The sequence below is a fragment of the Ctenocephalides felis genome, unplaced genomic scaffold, assembly GCF_003426905.1.
Source record: "Ctenocephalides felis isolate EL2017-DRISC unplaced genomic scaffold, ASM342690v1 CF-g0.4_SCAFFOLD_00845, whole genome shotgun sequence".
NCBI classification, from domain to species: domain Eukaryota; kingdom Metazoa; phylum Arthropoda; class Insecta; order Siphonaptera; family Pulicidae; genus Ctenocephalides; species Ctenocephalides felis.
This window is the reverse complement of record NW_020536999.1, coordinates 39,131,860-39,151,302: the sequence shown is the minus strand read 5'-3', so window position 1 is coordinate 39,151,302 and position 19,443 is coordinate 39,131,860. Positions and strand designations below refer to the sequence as shown.

Here is a 19,443-nt window from a genome sequence, read left to right as displayed (position 1 = left end):
ATGGAACCGATCCTTTACTACGATACCATCAGTCCACCGGTAAGAGCTGTTTTGATGACAATAAAAGCTCTAAATTACAAAGTTGAATTAAAAAAGATTGATTTATTCAAAGTGGAGCAAAGGAAAGAAGAATTTTTGGAGGTGTGTATAAATTAAGATAATCAAGAAGTATTATTTGTCATGAACAAAATGTTTTAAATAATTTTCAAGTCGGTGTGACAGCAAATAGTGAAAAATTACTTGTCAACACTTTGCCATCGGTTTTTCGAACCTAGTGAGGTGTTGAATTACTTCTTCGGCGAAGAATTCCTCGAGATAGTCTATCGTATGTTACCATAGATGACACTACAAAATATTATTGTAGAAACTACATTCATTTTCATAATATTTGATATCTTTATAATTATATATATATATATATATATATATATATATATATATATATATATATATGTGTAAATATATCAATTTTTTTTTACGTTGCAACTTTTTTGAAAAAATTTAGCAGCCCATTTGTCGAAAAAAAAATAAGTTAAGAAAAAATAATTTTCATTGATTAAACTTTTCGACACTTGATGTTTGTCATCATTCAGTAATCTAAAATAATTGATAACAAAAATATATACATACTCATTTCATTTAGAATCTTTAATTATTATATGTTTATTGTTAACTGTTTTTGAACATGCTATTTATCAACCTCCCGAAAAAGAAGTTTGTTTCGGCCAAAAAATCCGATTTGCTAATTTTGTTTTCCTGATGTCTAACGTTATTCTGAGTCGTTTGAGCCAAAATTTAGAAGAAGTATGTGTTTGTTCATGTATATGTTTAAGTTATCCGTTTGGGTCACATTTAGTCGACGTTTTTCTCTACCAATTTTAAAAATTTAAAAGCCATTCGATAAAACTCTATAAGGATTCCTTAAACCATTAAAATCCAGAGGAAGGATAATGATCACTTCTATGAGACTATCCGTCGAGCCGTTTTTTTAGAATGCAAAATGATTCGTTCGTGTTTTCACATAAAATTTCAAAATATTATTTCAAAAATAATAATGAATAATTATTCATCAAATCGATATTTAGGAAGTAGTTGCTCCAAAGCAACATACCATTTATTTAACATATTTTGTTTACATTAGTATACTAGATCAACCATATACTTAGTTTCATATTCAAATGTGTACTTCTAAATTTGTTTAAATATTTAAATTAATTTCAATATGTATTATTTATTATCATTAGGACATCCATGAAAATGGGTAAATGTGGTCACAAAGATGTGTGATTTCATATTATTTTGCTTAAAATTTTTAATAATGTTATCTACTTATATATTAATATTTTTATCTACTTGGTACAAAAATGAATAGACTAATTTAATGTTTATTATTTTTTTAGACTAGCAATTCAATATCATAGCAAATTAATTTTTTTCAAGCCACAGTTTTGTATACTTTTTTTTGGCAACATCTAATTTAATGCTTAATTATTATTTAGACTTAAAATTCACTATCATAATATTATTAAATATATACATACAGGTCAAACACTTATACTTCATTAATTTTTTCTATAATTTACAATTGCTTACATAAAAAGTGTAAAGTGCATATTATAAATAATGATCGAAGATGATTATTTGGTGTGGCATGTTTGAAATTTCTGTATAATGTGTTTTGTATTACAATGTATATTATATTATTACAGTTATCGCCTATAGGTCGAGTACCTGTTCTTCAGGTGGGCACAGAATCAATTTCGGACAGCCATGCCATATGTTGCTTTCTGGCAGAGACTAGTGGACGATCAGGCGAAATTCTGTATCCAAAAGATCCACTTACAAGATCTAAAATTTTGCAAATGCTTTTCTTCGATTGCGACATTGCTTTCAACAGAAGCAGTGAGATAATGGTGAGTCTAATTTTATTTCTTTATTTTTGCATGGGATATATTTCAATATGTTTGCAGTGGTTTCTGTATATAATTCAAATACTGTTTTTAAGTTATTGCACCTTGGGTTTTCAATTTCATACTTAAAACAAATAATAAAACGATACAATTTGGATTTAACGGAACAATAATATGACGAAATTAATACTATATTAACTTCTTAATTAATATTTTTTCGAGAAGAGTAAGGTAATGGTCAATCAAGTATATTTAGTTGGATTTTCTTTGTTAAATATGTTCGAAGTTTGTTTTAAATATTGTAGCCTTAAATAACTTATATTTTTGATCTATAATTGATTGATATGGTTAAAGAAGTTCATATTCAAAAATAAATTGTTTAATAAAATTTGAATTAAACGGAATAATAATTCTTAATAAGTGATAATTATCTAATTATTGGTATATGATCGGTTGTGTCATATTTTTAAATATTTTTGCAAGGTATTTATTTAGTTAACTATTAATGTATTAGTTTAATACATGTACAATTTTGAATTTTACTATTTTAAAATAGTAGTGTATTATTTTAATACATTTACTATTTTATTAGTACGCGGTATACATCATCACGCCATAGTTCATTTATGTTATTATTTTTGTATTACTGTTTTTATTTTATTTTATTAACTTCCCGAAGGAGAAGTTTATGTTTTCATCAAAAAATCCGATTCGCTAATTTTATGTTTTCTCGACGTTTCAAGCCATTCTGAATCGAATGAGACCAAATTTGAAAAAAGTATGTGTGTGTGTGTGTGTGTATGTGTGTGTGTGTGTGTGTGTGTGAACAGATTTTTTGCCGTAAATCGACGTTTTCTCCAAAACGGATGGACCGATTTCAAAAATTTAAAAGCCATTCGATGTATCTCGATGAGGACTATCGTTTCTGAGTTTTGTGCGGCAATCGGCCGGGCCCTTTCTTTGTAAATTGCAGAAAAGTGAAAAATTTTTCGTCCACGTTTTAGCCCGCAATTCTGAATCGATTTCGAAAATTCAAAAACCATTCGATAGATATTAGTTGGGAATCGTGCTGATTAGTTTTTGGTAGAGATTTGGTTTTCTTGTAATAAAGTTTTTAAAAAAAAAATTTCGACGATTTTTATGATTATTTTTTTGACGGTAGATACCATAGTCTTCTAGATCATACTAAAATATTACGGCCCTACGACAACTCGTTTAGCTTTAAAAATTCGTCAAAGTTTGCAAAAATTAGTATGGTCTTTTTGGCATTTGTCAAATTTAGAATTTTCATCGACGTTTTCTCAAAAACGCCTGAACCGATTTCAGATATTTAAAAAGCATTTGATGTATCTCGATGAGGATTATCGTTTCTCAGTTTTGTGCGACGATCGGCCAAACCGTTTCTTTGTAATTTGGAAAAAAGTGTTAAACTTTTCGTCCACATTTACGCCCATCCTACCGAACCGATTTTAAAAAATCAAAAACTGTTCGAAAGATATCAGTTGGGAATGGTGCTGATTAGTTTTAGGTAAAAATCTACCGAGCCGTTTTCTTGCAATTAACTGTTGAAAAAAGTGTTAAATTTTCGTCCACATTTACGCTTATCCTACCGAACCGATTTTAAAAAATCAAAAACTGTTCGAAAGATATTAGTTGGGAATGGCACTGATTAGTTTTAGGTGAAAATCTACCGAGCCGTTTTCTTGTAATTAACTGTTGAAAAAAAAAAATTAGGGTGATTTTTATGGAACTTTGTTTGGTGATGTATATCATGGTCTTATAGAACTTACTGAATTATTACGGCCTTACGACAAGTAGTTTAATTTTAAAAATTCATCAAAGTTTGAGAAAATAAGTAGTTTTTTTTTTTGACGTTTGTTAAAAATTAAATTAGATGATTTAGTTGGTATAACGATAGTGTACTTGGTCTTGAACATAGTAAACCATTAAAGTCCTACGGAAACTGGTTCAATTACAATTATTGATTAATTAAAATGATTGATTTTTGAAAATTTGCTTTTAGAAAATACTCCGAGTTAACGTGTTTGTTCATTCGTTTGCAATGATGTGTAATAAATCCACTCGGAATACTTTTAATCACTCATAAATTAATTTATTTTTTATTGATTAAGTCGATTATTTACACATATCGGGAAGTTCATGTAACTTGCCTCAAGGCTAAATACCAAACCAACTAGTTTTATTTCATTTTATTTTAACTTTTTGCATTTTATATTCAATTTATTGTATTTTTTGTGTTATTTCTTTTTTTTGCACATAATCAAATAATTTTTTGCACCTAAAAAAATAATAGATTTTGTTATATGAGCATTTTCATAATCGATCATTGTGTTTTCCGCTTATTTTAATTTTGGAAACATACCTTGTAAAACCTCAAAATGCAAAAAAAATATTTTCTCGAGATTTTATGATTTTCTACTACCTTAATGATATTCTTTTATTATTAGATTAGATTTTTAAATATTATATAGTCATTTATTAAAAAAAAAATAAGTGTATGTAATAAATAATTTTTAGAGAGCAGCTTTTCACAGAAAAATTAGTGATGTATCCGAAGAGCATTTGAATAAGATTCATGAAGTGTATCGGTTATTAGAAAAGTTTTTGGAAAAATCAAAATTTTTAGTTAATGACACTGTAAGTAATCTGATTAAATATAATACATTAACTAAAACTGCAATTAAAATCGCTACTTGCAAATAATAGAATAATATTTTATTCTAAAATTGTATGATAGTGTTTCAAAATTATATTTTTTTTGTTTCAAGATAACACTTGCGGATATAAGTATGATATCTACTATAGCATCCTGTGATATTTTAATACCAGTCAGCAATGAAACTCCAAAGTTATTAGCTTGGTTTGAATTTTGCAAAAAATTACCATGGTATGAAGCAAACATAGAAGGTTTGCAAAGAGCTAAAGATTATCTTAAGAATACAGCTTTGGCTTCGTACATAAAATAAAAAGTGTACAATATCAGTAGTAAATATTATAGATAAATACATAATAGTTATTCATATTATATAAAATATTTTATTAAATAACTTTGTTTAAATGAAAATTATAAAGTTTTATTTGAAAAATCAAAAATATTTTGTAAGATGATTCTAAAATTTTAGTCATATTTTAGTAGGCTAATAGAGTGCATCGACACGGACAAAAATACTCATAACATTTTTGCCCAAACGTTTATGATTATACATAATGATATTTTATTACATAAGATATTTTATTCCCCTTATTTTTTAATCATTTATAATCAGATTAGCAAATTAACAGGGCATTTATGAACATATTACAAATTATAATTATTTAATTGTAAAACTTGAATTATCATATATGAATATTGCACTTATTTCCAATCCCTTTGCGAGTCACGTCAAATTATCAGGTCGTAATTTTTCTTTCACATTATTAACGTATTTAATACACTAATTTTTATATTTATAAGACAGAAATATCGCAAGGGTATCTTTATGCTATTTAAATATAATTAAATATATAATTAAGTAATTTAATTTCCTGTTGTATTATTTTATAGCGTGGGTTATCTATATGGTCATGCAATAGATATGTAAATGTAATTATAAGAAATCATATTGCATACAAGATATTTATTTAATTTATGGAAAATTGAGTGCTCTTTCCATGAAAGACTTGATTTGAAAAGAGATCAGTAAAAAAGAAATGAAATTGTTAATAAATAGAAAGAAATATGATAACCTGATAATTGGACGTAACCCATGAAAGGATTGAAAATAAGGGCTATACTCATTTATGATCATTTAGTTTTGCAATTATTAATTGCCAATTAAATAATAATGTTATTTATATACTATAGCTATTCATGATTTATAAATTATATAAGTAATATTTGTTCTTAAATACCCTGTTGATTTATTAATTTGTGATCTAAATTTATCTATTAAAAATAAGTGAAAAGAAGATGTTGATTGTTCTAGCATAGACGTTTGAAGTATTTTTGTCTAGATCGATTTATTTATTATAAATTATAAATTTGATCATGAGATTATGACCTAATTTTGGAGTCATTCTACAAAATATTTTTAGTTTGGATATAATTAATCATCATTTGAAATTGACTGAAAATTTATAACTATACTTTATGCAGAAGCGTATTTTGTTTCAGGTCGAAGATTTTTGTCTTTTTTATTTCCTTATTGATAATTTACAGGTTAAATGTAAGGAACTTATGCAGCCCGTAAAAATTGAAACTGGGCAATATTTTAAGCTATATAAATATCATTTATTCATTGGAAATGATTCATTTCCATTAATGACAAATATGTTTGGCAGCTGCCAAACTTATTGTTAGACTATTTGGACAATGTCGAATTTACATACGTCATGTAACATAATATTTTACATATTCCATCCAATATAGAAAAATTACACGAACTGAATTATTTTATTTACCATAATTACCACTTTTGGCGGAAACAATATACCTGGTGTGTTTCACCTGGCCATTAAAATCTCCAATGTGCTCGTAATTCCGAAGACAAGTTTAAATCGTTTTTATGATGCGATTATTCAGAACAACATGTTCGATTATACCTTAACGTCGACAGTTGGTCATTTTCGCATTTAAAAATACATAACATTTTCCAAAGGCCGAGTCGGGCTGATACCAATCGCGTATTATAATAAATATACATGTAACGGGGAAAGAGGTGTTTATTAAGTAGTTATACTCTATTATTGTGTATGTTGCTATTATAATAGGAGAGCTGGCACACAGGAAGGAGAATATTTGAAAATTATAATAAATCTGATTAAATGTTTGGTGAACGTAGTCTTGTAAATGAGTATTATAAATACTTTCATTTTTTCATTACAAGTTATTTTTCAATACAAAACGAATAATTATTTAAAATAGTCTTAATAAAACAAAATAAATTAAATTACATATATAAATTTTGAAGGAAAAAACATGAAAAGCTGGTACAAGTTAGAAGTAAGTAAGGAGCAGTCCATCAATTGCATAAGGTTTAAAAGGGAACTAGTCTAGTAAAGCAACACGTGTATTCATTTTTGTACCTGAATTTAAAAAAAATCAAAAATCTTCAAGAAAAAATAAAAAAAAATTACGTTTTTTTTGTAGGTACTAAATAAGCGCGATGTGTTGGGTAGGGGTGGAAAGAAAATTTTAAAATCACCATAAGGAGTTCAAATATCCTTAAAAATCGATCACTTGATTAATGGACGCCGCCTTAGTAGGTAGTCAAATTGGATATTAAAATGTTATAAAATTTTATAGTTTTGGGCAGAGATGAGTAATTTTTTCTCCCTATTAGCCGCCTGTCTACATGTTATTATATATGATTGCATTAGCGATTACAGGTCGGTGCACTCCCATCTTGGATATTATTGACACGGTCGAATCCCACATTACCGATATATTAGCTGCAAGCAAAAGCATATTGCGTGATGTGATGCTGTTTTCTGTATTCTGTGCCCGGTAATCTTACCTTTGCCGCCCGTCATCTAAATCACAGGTGGACAAACGTAAGTTTTAAAAAATCAGCAGTTTGTAAACCAGAAATTTGGCATTCTGATATGCAGTGAACATAACTTACTATTCAATTTAAACTGTTCACCGCCTAGAAAAAAGTGTAATTCAAAGTCCCAAAACTCAACTCAACTCACTCGAGCTTCGTTCAAACTATAACCATTTTTTGGTCGATGTGGAAAATTTTTATTATTTTTTATTCATTTAAACTTTAGGACCGTAATCGTAAAATAATATTTGCATAACCACAGTCAAAATTAATTACACAATTGCCCCCAGTTTTCTAGTATTTAGACTTTTTTAAACTATGAATTTAACCATTTCAAAACTAGTCGGCTTTTAAAGGCCGCCCTTTATAAAAACGTATTAAAGTGTTTTGGCAAGCATAAAAAAATTGGCACATTTAATCAGGATTGTAAATAACTTAAAAAAACACTATTTTTGATAATGCATTGAGATTGGATGTATATATGTGTATATAACTTTCTCAACTTCATAACAATAATCAATTTTTATATTCAATTAACACCTTTGATTAATAAACTTTGGTTATGGTTAAATTTAATTGCTAATTAATAAATTTACTAACTGTCAATTTATAAATTTTATAAAATATTAAATTATTAAATATTAACAGGCAAAATTATTAGGAGCACATAATAGATGGATCTTTTAAGAATTGGACAATTGATTAAGAATTTTATGGTTTAATTTATTATATTGAACCTATAACTAACAACGTATATCAATTTTTATTAATGCATTTTTATTAATGCAAACATTTGTTATTATATTTATTTGTTTAATGAGTCTTTTGAGTAATCACTAAACATTTATAATTTTTTTTTACAAATCAAACTATTGTACATTTTTCTTGCAATATATCATTCCAAAATACAGGGTGGTCCATCTAGTAGTCTTAATGATCTAGTGATCTTACGGTTTAGATATTTCTGTAAAGAAAACATATGAAGTATTATACATCGTTAAAAAGGTCTCAAAATTCTTAGTTTTCCATATATCGCAACTTTGCATTCCGCACGATGTGGCCTACAGGCAAGTTGCTATCGATAAATTTCAATTTTTAAATGGGCCACCTTATTAGAAGTATTAGAAGTACCTACCTCTTCGTCTCATCAGCTCATATCAAGAACATAAATTTCTAGTTTATATCCATTTATGCATTACAATTCCTGAGCAATTATTTCAAAATCTGATAGTTGAAAAATAATAAAAAATATATTTTCTAGTGTATAACATTGAAACCTTAATCAACAAATTTGATTAATTTACTTTTGAAATTAGTTATATTTGCTAATCAATACATATATTGAGTAATTACCAAATATTTATACAGGACATTAAACTTTTTTTTTAAATTAAACTTTGTAGTAATTGACCATGAAAATATTAGAAGTACATAATATTATTAGATAAACTTCTAATCATCTAGTCAGTATTCATTTAAGAATTTGTAAAAAAAGGTTTTATGACAATGTGGATTATTACAAACTAATCAATATTAAATAATAAAATTTTATAAATTTTGTTATTTAATATAAATCTATATAGAGGAATAAAAATCTCTGTTTTTTGGTTATTAATCATATTTGAATATCAACAATTTTTATGTTTATTATTATCTCCTATAGCCAACTTCATGGCTATCATAATAATCTCCTGCGATGTACCTCCATGGTTCCATGTTATTCATTGCTGTCGGGTATGATGTCTTTATTATCGTGAACTCCGTCGTGTTCACTTCAGCAGTGTATGTGTGTGTGATATTTTATAATCGTTTTATTCTCTTGGACATACACCATATAGTATTGAGGTACAGTGTCGAATTGTGAAATAATTATGAACAATCATTTGTGTAATTAGTGAAACTCGATTCACCTGAACTGATTCTTCTGTTTCACCTAGGAGTCAAGCATTCAGGTGTGTGCAATTTTTTCTGGTATTTGACAAATTTCTGTAGTTTGAGATGATACAAACAATTATATAATGCCTCCGGAATGATTTATTTATACTTGCAAAGCTAGATATTGTATTAAATTCATAATTCACGTTAAATATTTTAATGTTTAACTGAATTGAAAGAAGTTTCTTGTGTTCACTTGCATTGAAGTCTCGAGTCCTAGTGGTTAAAACTACAAAACCTAATGTGCAAAACAATGTACTAAATACCTAAATAAAATATAGAAAGTAATGAACTTTATTTCTATTTTATATACGAAACACAAACTAATTAGAGAAAAATTAAGTTTCTATTTGTTTCTGTAAGAAATTTAAAGTATTAAGACAAGACATTAAGATTATATGCGTAGGGCGTAGCAGGATTCTAGTAAGAATTTCCTTATCCAGCTGCTCAAAATAAATTTTCGAATAAAATAGAAATGTTATGTTACGGGTCAATAATCGTATGAGTTGGTGATAACAAAATGTCGAGAAGTATTTAGAAATAATCAAGGTTATTTCAACTTTATATACGAAACACAAGCACAAAATAAATTGTCAAGAAGCATTAGAAATGATCAAGGTTATTTCTACTTTAAATGCGAAAGACAAACTAATTATACGAAAATTAAGTTGCTATTAGTTTCTATAAAAAAATATTCCATAAATTATTCTATAAAGTATTAAGACATCACATTTCTATTCGTAGCAGGGTTCTACTAGGAATTTTAGCATCAAGCTGTTCAAAATAAGAGGCCAATTTTCGAATAAAATAAAAATGTTATGTTACGGGTCTATAATCGTATGAGTTGGTGCCCACAAAAGTATGTATGTCTTTGCTCTGCGATCAAACCTTTGGCTCTAAATCTACTTTCAAAGCCTAATCTCCAAAAGCACGATAGTCAAATAATAATTCTATCATAAGTGCCATTCGCTGTCGTCACTTTGATAACACGTACGTCAAGTCGGGCTAAAGGTAATATTTGTTTGTACCATTTGAAGGTTAGGTTTTAAAAATTAGTATAGTGTAAAACGCTCGATCAAGAGCGTTTTATCAACTCATACGACGATTTTATCAGAGAATTAGCCTTTTAAAGCCACTCTTAAGTTGTACTTATAAATATCTTGCACTTATATAAATGTGAAAACAACTAATGTCATTTCGACAATTTTGGCATTTGGAGGTTACGTTCTAGCAATAGAATGCTAAATATGCGTTTTGTGACTGTGGGTGCATCGAAGATACCAAATTTTTAATATACATTAACTTGTGACATGTTATGTTACTATGGGTGACGGGTAACATAGCATATCTATTTTATACGAGAATTGGCCCGGTCATCTATATTAAGCCTGAGTTGAAATATATAGTTTCGAATCGAAAATGGCAAATTAAGAGGCCAAATCTGCGGTGAAAAGCAGAAAAAATAGCGTTGTTATTGCAGCACTATCTTATCATTGTTTCTTGGTACTAAAAACTGTGAAAATGCTATCTATATGCTGTGCGATAAGGTGTATTTTACATATAAACAAACGAATAAACATAGAAAGATATTATCATAACTGCATCTTCTATGATACGCATTTATTACACTTTTTATGTGTAAAACGCCTGATTGTTTAGAACAATAGATAGTATTTTGCACAGTTTTTAGTACCAAGAAATAAAGATAAAATAGCATTGCCATAACAACGCTATGTTATCGGCTATGTTACCGCAGAATTGGTTCCTTAATTTGCTCTTTTCGATTCGAAATTATATATTTTAACTCAAACTTAACATAGATTAAGAGGCCAATTCTCGCATACCGCAAAATTTATCCCTACTATTGTGGATAATACTTCTCGTTTTGTATTATTTATAATTATTTCTATGCTCTTAATTAAACAAAAAGTAAATATTGTGTTATTTTTACTATTAAAAATAATTTTTACAAAACGGTCATCGTCCAATTCGACTCAGTCATTTTCAACTTAACGAACTCCTCGCGGCCTCGCGGCTTGATATTATTTTTATCTCCCAGAAGAACTTGTCATGGATGTTAGATACACATAGATTGCAGCCTACATGAAAAAATATTCGATTTATTGTAATACATGAAACGATAAAATCGAAGAATTGTTTCTCAATCTAAAGCATTCTGGTTTTATCTCTCAAAGAGCATCATGGGATGCCAGCACGATGAGAAATAAAATTATTGATATTTTCAATGTTTTCGCAATGTAATCGACATAGATTAGATAAAAAATAATGAAAAATTATACAAAATTAGCGCCCGCTGCATAATTTCCCAAAAGTAAAAATTATGCACTCATTAATTAAAAATTTCCTAGTAGGTCTAGTTTTTTTTATAACTTCATTAGATTGAGTGAACACCCTAATAACTTAGCAAGTACGTTATTAGGACAAATTCAACACAGAACAATTTTATTACAATCATAAGATTAGTTTTTTGGTTTTTTTGCACTTTATGAACAATTAGTTTATTGTAAGACTCTTACATTATTGATTTTATGTATTGATATATAATCAACCAAATTAAAAAAAATCTCTTACTTCGTTATTATTTAATTTATAACATTTTCTAAAATAGATCTTTCGTATTAAATCAGATGTAACAAATATAAAACCTGATGCTTTATATTACATTCGTATGAGTTGTTCGTAATACTATAAAGAAATAAAAGTTAGATCAGTTAAAAGCAAACTAGTTTCTTGGCGTCGTAAATATCACTCTGATAAAACTGGCTTAAGAAAATAAAATATATTTTAACTTGCTCGTAGTACACGTATCAATTCTATATATTATTAACAACATTAACATTTAATTACATATGTTCAGACGTCTTTACTTTTATATAATATTATTTTTCTACAACGATCGAAGTAATTTAAAATTTGCAATCGCCTGTAATCATTTTAATTGCCATTTATTTTACGAAATTCTGGAAAATGAGGTTGTCCCTTACATTTATTGATGTATAGATCGTTATCATTAATAACTAGTTCGATCAAAATCGTAATAGGTATCTGATTATTATAAAGACTTCAATCCGCTCTTACAAAAAATATATAAACCTATCTTTCAGTCTATCTAACTAATATGATAATATAAAAACATAAACCTAATCTTATATGATGATCAGCATTATTATGATTTGTGATTAATCAATACTTAGAGTCAAACTATAATTGATCAGTCAAAATGATCAATGATGGTTGAATAACTTATTTTCATTTTAAACTGCAGTACTCATTACAATTTCTTATGTATTTTTTTCATTCGGTTTAGGGGAATGCAGTAGAATTCAATCTTATTTGGTAAAGTACACAATTCGTTTTATATGGTAATTATCATAAAGTTATTGGATATTTTCAGAATGATTTTCATTTTAAATTGTCTATTCGTTCAATCCATCTATATATTGCGTATCTCGAGTTAGTTGGAACTATCGTTTTATTTTTTAATTTTGGTTCACTTCTTAGAAACTGAGAAGTATATGGATTGTTAAATGATTTAATTAGACATTGTTGCTTTCGGTTCAATACCCTGAGATATCATCCCTATCTCATTTGCTTAAATAAATATTTTATTAAATGAGAATCTATCCATGATAACTCGTCCTAAACCGGGGCCGTTGATCTTTACATTTTTAGACTTTTACAAATTTTGTGGAAAAGAAATTTCAAAAACAGTTTGAAAGATATTCATTAGGAATTGTGCTGATTAGTTTTCTTGTAATTAACTATGGAAAAAATTGACGATTTATATGAAACTTTGTGATGATAGATAACATGGTCTTATAGAACATACTACAATATTACAGCCCTACGACCAGTAGTTTAATTTTAAAATTTTAACGAGGTTTGAAAAAATGAGTGGCGTTTTTTAAACGTTTGTTAAAGTGAGACCTTTCATCGACATTTTCTCAAAAACGGCTGAACTGATTTCAAAAATTAATAACCCTTTAGATGAAACTTGGTAAGAACCCACGTTGGTTAGTTTTTTGGTAATTAGCAGAAAAGTACAATTTAAGAATCAGTAAAATTTGTGTCAAAATCTAACAAGAGTCCAATAAGATCCTAATTAAAGTCCATTATAAATCTAATAATTATACTATTATTCTATTTTTTATGACCAAGTTTCAATTTATTAGCTCTAGTACATCTGTCCAAGTACCTCCAGTTTTCCTAATGTTCTTCCAATATGGTCTTATAACCAGACCTTTTTACACGTGTTCGAAGCATATAATTCTTTTACCGATATGTGAGAGGAGAAGCAGATACAATGGTCTTCCAATTGTGATGTGTTCATTATCTTTGCCCTAAGTGGAATTAAATTTATAACTACGCCGTGCGTGTTGGAAAACGAGCGTGTGCATCAGGTCGGTACGATGGTCAACGGCCAACGTTCCCAAACTTCCAAAAACGAACATTATCCAAGAAGAAAATGGTAAAATATAGTTTTGGAAATGCTTAAAACTACTTCTTAGTTATGGTAATGGATTTTTTGTATATATCATTAACAGCAATCAGAAGACATTAGTCATATAAAGTTGTAGTGATGACTTCTTAATAACTGGATCGATTATAGATGTCATTCTAACAGTTAGCCTATTTTTTTTATGAAATTATTTTTAAAATAACTCTAATTCTAACTATGGTATCTAACTGATGACTATTTTATTGGATGCTGCAATGCAGGTGAAAGCTATTTTTAACTGGAAACATATTGCTATCTATATTTTCAATTGAAACCCGATGTCAGTACTGCTTCCCATCAAGCTGTGCTGGTTAACGAACCAATTGAAAGCCCATAACTGTAATCAGTAAACTGCGGGCCTCAATAATTATTTATTCATCAAATTGTTCAACTTGTACTTACATTAACAGATTCTACCATGGTCAACGTTGACGTTCCCAAACTTCCTAAAACGAATGTCGCCCAAGAAGCAGCAAAAACTGCTTCTGTCTTATATAATGGCAATGGATTTTTATTCATAAAATTGGTGAAGTATTAGTTGAATAGTTGCTTCCTAATATCACCACAAATATGACATTTTTAATAATATAGTAACGCTTGCAGATGATCGCTTAGTAGTTACAAGTGTAAAAGTGTTTTAAAATTTGTACAGAGAATCCGCGCGGTTTCTCAAATTTTGGAAAGAAATCTTTATCTATAAAATTATTAAATATCTAGTAAATTTCCAGTTTTAAAATTACTACGTTTAGTGTTATGCTGATCCTCAACCACTAACTAGTGAAGCAAATTAAAAAAGTAGTACGTGTCTTTCTCAGGTTTAGACATAAAAAATATTTAAAATGTAAACAGTGTGTCTATCAGGAACAAAACCTGGGCATTTCTTGCCTTAAATATTAGACTGACAATTGTCGAGAAAAAAGTTGTAATATTGGGTAATGTCAATCATATTTAAGACACAGGAAATAGTGTTCATCCAGGATTTTTGTCAAAAAAAAATTCCTACATTAGGTTTCCTTTTTAACTAAATTATATAATAAAGTTTCCAAGGCCCATGTAAAAATTTTCTGATATCATTGCGATTAACGTGTTGAAACTCTTTCAAGGTAATTTGTTAAAGTTTTTTTTTTTATTGTTTCAACAGCAATCAGAACTCTTATATACTTTACATGTTCTATAAGCTGTTTGTTGAACCCTTATGACTTAACGTATTTTATGAGAGGCAACCCATCGGTTTACCACTCTCCTATGTGTGGGGTTTATATTAGCTGTTACGTCTAATAGTTATCATATGATTGAATGATGCAGCTATGTCCACGAAGGACGATCTCCACTTGAAATTATATTGTTATCTATAACCCCAGGTGGAAATTTGACATCAAAGTTGTCTAATTCGAGCTACGGCGGTAGCGGGATTCGAACCAGCGAACCCGGGTCTAGTTGGTACTAGCCCACTTTTTTTTAAAGTTATTTATTTATTTATATATATACATTATTTTCATATCCCAGACAGACAGAGGTGCCTGGTATGAGAGATTATGAAAACAGTTTTCATATAAACGTTCTCTCCGATATCGCCACCGCTGGCTCATTTGTGATGTTAAAATTTCAATGCTCAGTTCAAAATTAATAATTTGTGATTAAATTTTTAAATGTTATAAACATATTTAATATGATTACGATCAAGCTTTACTAAAGCCAGAGTTGTAACATAAGGAAACTACCTTAGATCATAATAAAACTTAATAAGTCAAACTATAACAAGTTTGTTTTTCATCTCCAATTAATGTATTAATTTATTAATTTATTCTAATTAATCGGTGAGATAAAAATTGAGTATCTTCCCCTGATCCTTGCCGAAGGCGCAGGCGGCATCATTGCGAAGAGATTTTATGAGCAATAGTGTTATCGTGAATTCAAACCAATAAATAAAGGCATCTGATACTTCTCGGCTACACCTTGTCGGCGAAAAGCGGTAACTTCAAAGCGAAACTCTCGTAACGAACTAATTACGTATATGTGATATGTGAATACATACACACATGCATGAATAAAAAATACAGATGCTGGAATTGATGTCGGCAAATGTGTTTGTCATGTGTGCTGCGGTTATGATATTCGGAAATCCTATGCAAGTTATTACAAAACTAGTAGTGCATGGCATCGTGCCTTAAGTTAAATTGCTGGAACTTTTCGAAAATTAAAATTTTCAACAAAACTTCAAATTTTTTGGAAAATCAGATTTTTGAAAATATTGAATATTTTTAAGAAAATTGACTTGAAAATTGAGTATATTTTAAAATTTTTAGAAGATTATGTACCAATCGCACAGTGTAGCTGTTTCAAAGACATATAGTAGTCTAATAGATACACATTGGTACGGAACCCCGAGAAATATAAACAAAATTTGTACTTAATATTAAAATTTCTATAAATTATATGATATTTTGTGTATATGTGTATATGTCCAATGATTGTTTTTGACTGCCAAATGGCTTTTCCCTTTTACTTTTTCATTGGATCTCCGAAACCGATAGACCTGCCTTCCCAAAAATGTAATCATTTCTTCATTTTGTCAATACCCATAAAATGGTTTTGGAATGATTTAAATCGAACGCTCCGTTATCTCAATGAATGAATATTTTTGGCACTTTTTGCCCCGTATCTTCGAAACGGCTAGACCTGCCTTAGTAAAAAAAAACAATCAGCAGTTCTCCTTAACGATACGAAATATTTGTTTTTTGAATTATTCAAATCGGCTGATCCGTGTTTTCGAAATCGTCGACGAAAATTTGTATCCGGACACACTCACACACGCACACATATATACATCCATTTTTTCTAAGGTATATCAAAATGTTCAAAAACCTTTTAAAAGTGAAGAAAAATAAGAATTTCATTTTCCATTTTTTGCGATTACTATAACTTATTCTTCGGAAAGTAAATAACTAAAATGATATATAGTTAGTTGCATTGTTCATAAGTAAAAAAAAAGTAATAATCAAACCAACCTCTTGACGTTAAGATCAGAACCATCGTACAATTCTGATTGATTTAGATTGATTCAGATCTTGTCGATTGATTTATTAAATACATATATGAATATCAGTATTTTATTTTATATTAGAAAATTACATTAGGTATTAAAAATCTATAAATTACTGTGATTTGTCTAGTTTTCTGGCAAAAAGTGACGAATTTTCTACAGAAAACTACTGCAAAAGGTTGAGAAGAAAATTTGCACTTGATCTAACTAAGAATAACTCAGAAATAACACAAACGATGTATTGCCTTCTAGAAGTGTCTTAATCCTAGAATTAAGCATCGTTTAAAACACCTCCATGAACTTAATAGTTCTGATTTGTTCTGATTTGCTGCTAAAATAAATCCTAATCATAATGTTCAAACTAAAGCATTTCAATACAATACATGAACATGATGTAGAACCATATCAATTTTTTTTTTATCAAAATAGTAAATTTTTACTATATATTTTTATTATAGTATTATATTTTATACATTATATTTTTTTAAAAGTTTCTTATTTATTATATTTATTTATAATTTATCAAAATTTTCTTCATATAACTGCGCAATTTAATTCATCAACAGCGGGGTCTTACTTTTGAGTATTCGAAACTCGCTTATTCATATTTTACCCTTAATCGATAAATACCATAGAATTAGTTTTAATCAAATAATAACGATTTAATAGAATTTAAAAATAGACACAGAAACAAAAATAAACTATTATTTTCATATGAATTATTTGTTTTTTGAATTATTCAAATCGGCTGATCCGTGTTTTCGAAATCGTCGACGAAAATTTGTATCCGGACACACTCACACACGCACACATACATACATCCATTTTTTCTAAGGTATATCAAAATGTTCAAAAACCTTTTAAAAGTGAAGAAAAATAAGAATTTCATTTTCCATTTTTTGCGATTACTATAACTTATTCTTCGGAAAGTAAATAACTAAAATGATATATAGTTAGTTGCATTGTTCATAAGTAAAAAAAAAGTAATAATCAAACCAACCTCTTGACGTTAAGATCAGAACCATCGTACAATTCTGATTGATTTAGATTGATTCAGATCTTGTCGATTGATTTATTAAATACATATATGAATATCAGTATTTTATTTTATATTAGAAAATTACATTAGGTATTAAAAATCTATAAATTACTGTGATTTGTCTAGTTTTCTGGCAAAAAGTGACGAATTTTCTACAGAAAACTACTGCAAAAGGTTGAGAAGAAAATTTGCACTTGATCTAACTAAGAATAACTCAACATTATTTCTTCATGAAAATGAAATTTGCGTACTATTATTAGGCCAAGGAGTACACTTTTGTTTTATATTATCATTGTTTGTTTTCTGAACAACAATCAGAACTTAAGAGACGTATAATTAGTTGTGATAATACTTCTTAATTACGTGGCAACCCTTCCGCTGGCCCATTTATATTCCAAATTTTTTCATCTATTATTCATGATATATTCTACATTATACCATATATTAATAATTGTTTAATTTTGGTGTATATTGATGTATACACACACGTACTGCTCAAAACCAATACAATTTTAATCTATTAGATTTCAATCATCCCTTTGTGAATCTCTGAAAATGTTGTTTTAAATTGTGAACTAACAATAAGTATTCTGTTGCAGATTATTATTATTAAAAAAAGCAATCTCCACACCATTTCTAAGATGGATTCGAATCATCTATAATAAAAAATATTACACAGTTAGCGTGAGAATACTTTTCGGCCGTTAAAGCACAAGGGACGTTTGTGTTAAATCTTCCCTAATACTGCATAGGGATATTGTGAATTCTTGATTCTCATTTCGTTTATTTCGTAGAAATCTTTACGTCTATGCTACAAGCACGTTTGTGCTCTTTTCACAAATAAAATAAAATAAAAGCAAGAATTGCAATGAGAATTCAGCATCTCACACGGAGATCTAATAATAATATATTTCGTACAAGATACAACTGCTTTATTACTAAGCAAATACAAACAGAAGATAATTTTATGTGAGCCATAAGGCTTTATAATGCAAAGTTTTTAAATCTATTGATAATCTCATTTTAGCTTCTTATTTATTGCATTAGAGATCTAACTTTGTGGTTTGAAAGATGCACTCATTGAAGTTTGGTGGTGTTTAAGTAATTGGATTTTTTGTGTATTAGGTACTCGAGGAATTTAATTAGAACATAGAACCAGTTGTTGTCCAACCAGATGCTTTTTCAGAACTTTCATAAAATGTTCTAGAACTTAACAGGACCGTTTGTATTCCGAATGTTTTATTTGTTACATGACGCTGATAAAATTATAATAGTAATTAGAACATATAACTACGAGATAAATAAATAACTACGAGATGAATATAATTTAAACAGATTTTGCTAAACCTCTTCCTCTTATTTTAAGGTCACTTAATGTATGACAAACCCACCTGTCCATAATCATGTATTACTTGGTACCTTACATATTATTTAGCATTTCTTAGTGCAGG

At 28.4% G+C, this 19,443-nt stretch overlaps 2 protein-coding genes across 2 annotated transcripts in view; both read left to right on the top strand.

Moving 5' to 3' along the window:
* On the top strand, nt 1–4,897 carry LOC113383081 (glutathione S-transferase E14-like). Its single transcript, XM_026621339.1, has 4 exons — nt 1–141; nt 1,710–1,913; nt 4,449–4,568; nt 4,700–4,897. Exons 1-4 carry the CDS (start codon nt 1–3, stop codon nt 4,895–4,897), a joined length of 663 nt encoding a protein of 220 aa, XP_026477124.1.
* Nucleotides 4,898–9,237: 4,340 nt separating this feature from the next.
* The window catches only part of LOC113363723 (growth arrest-specific protein 1-like), a 72,057-nt gene continuing 61,851 nt past the window's right edge, over nt 9,238–19,443 (top strand). Inside the window, exon 1 of the mRNA XM_026606209.1 lies at nt 9,238–9,408. The gene's annotated coding sequence lies outside the window, so the exon portion shown is untranslated. The remainder of the gene's footprint in view (nt 9,409–19,443) is intronic.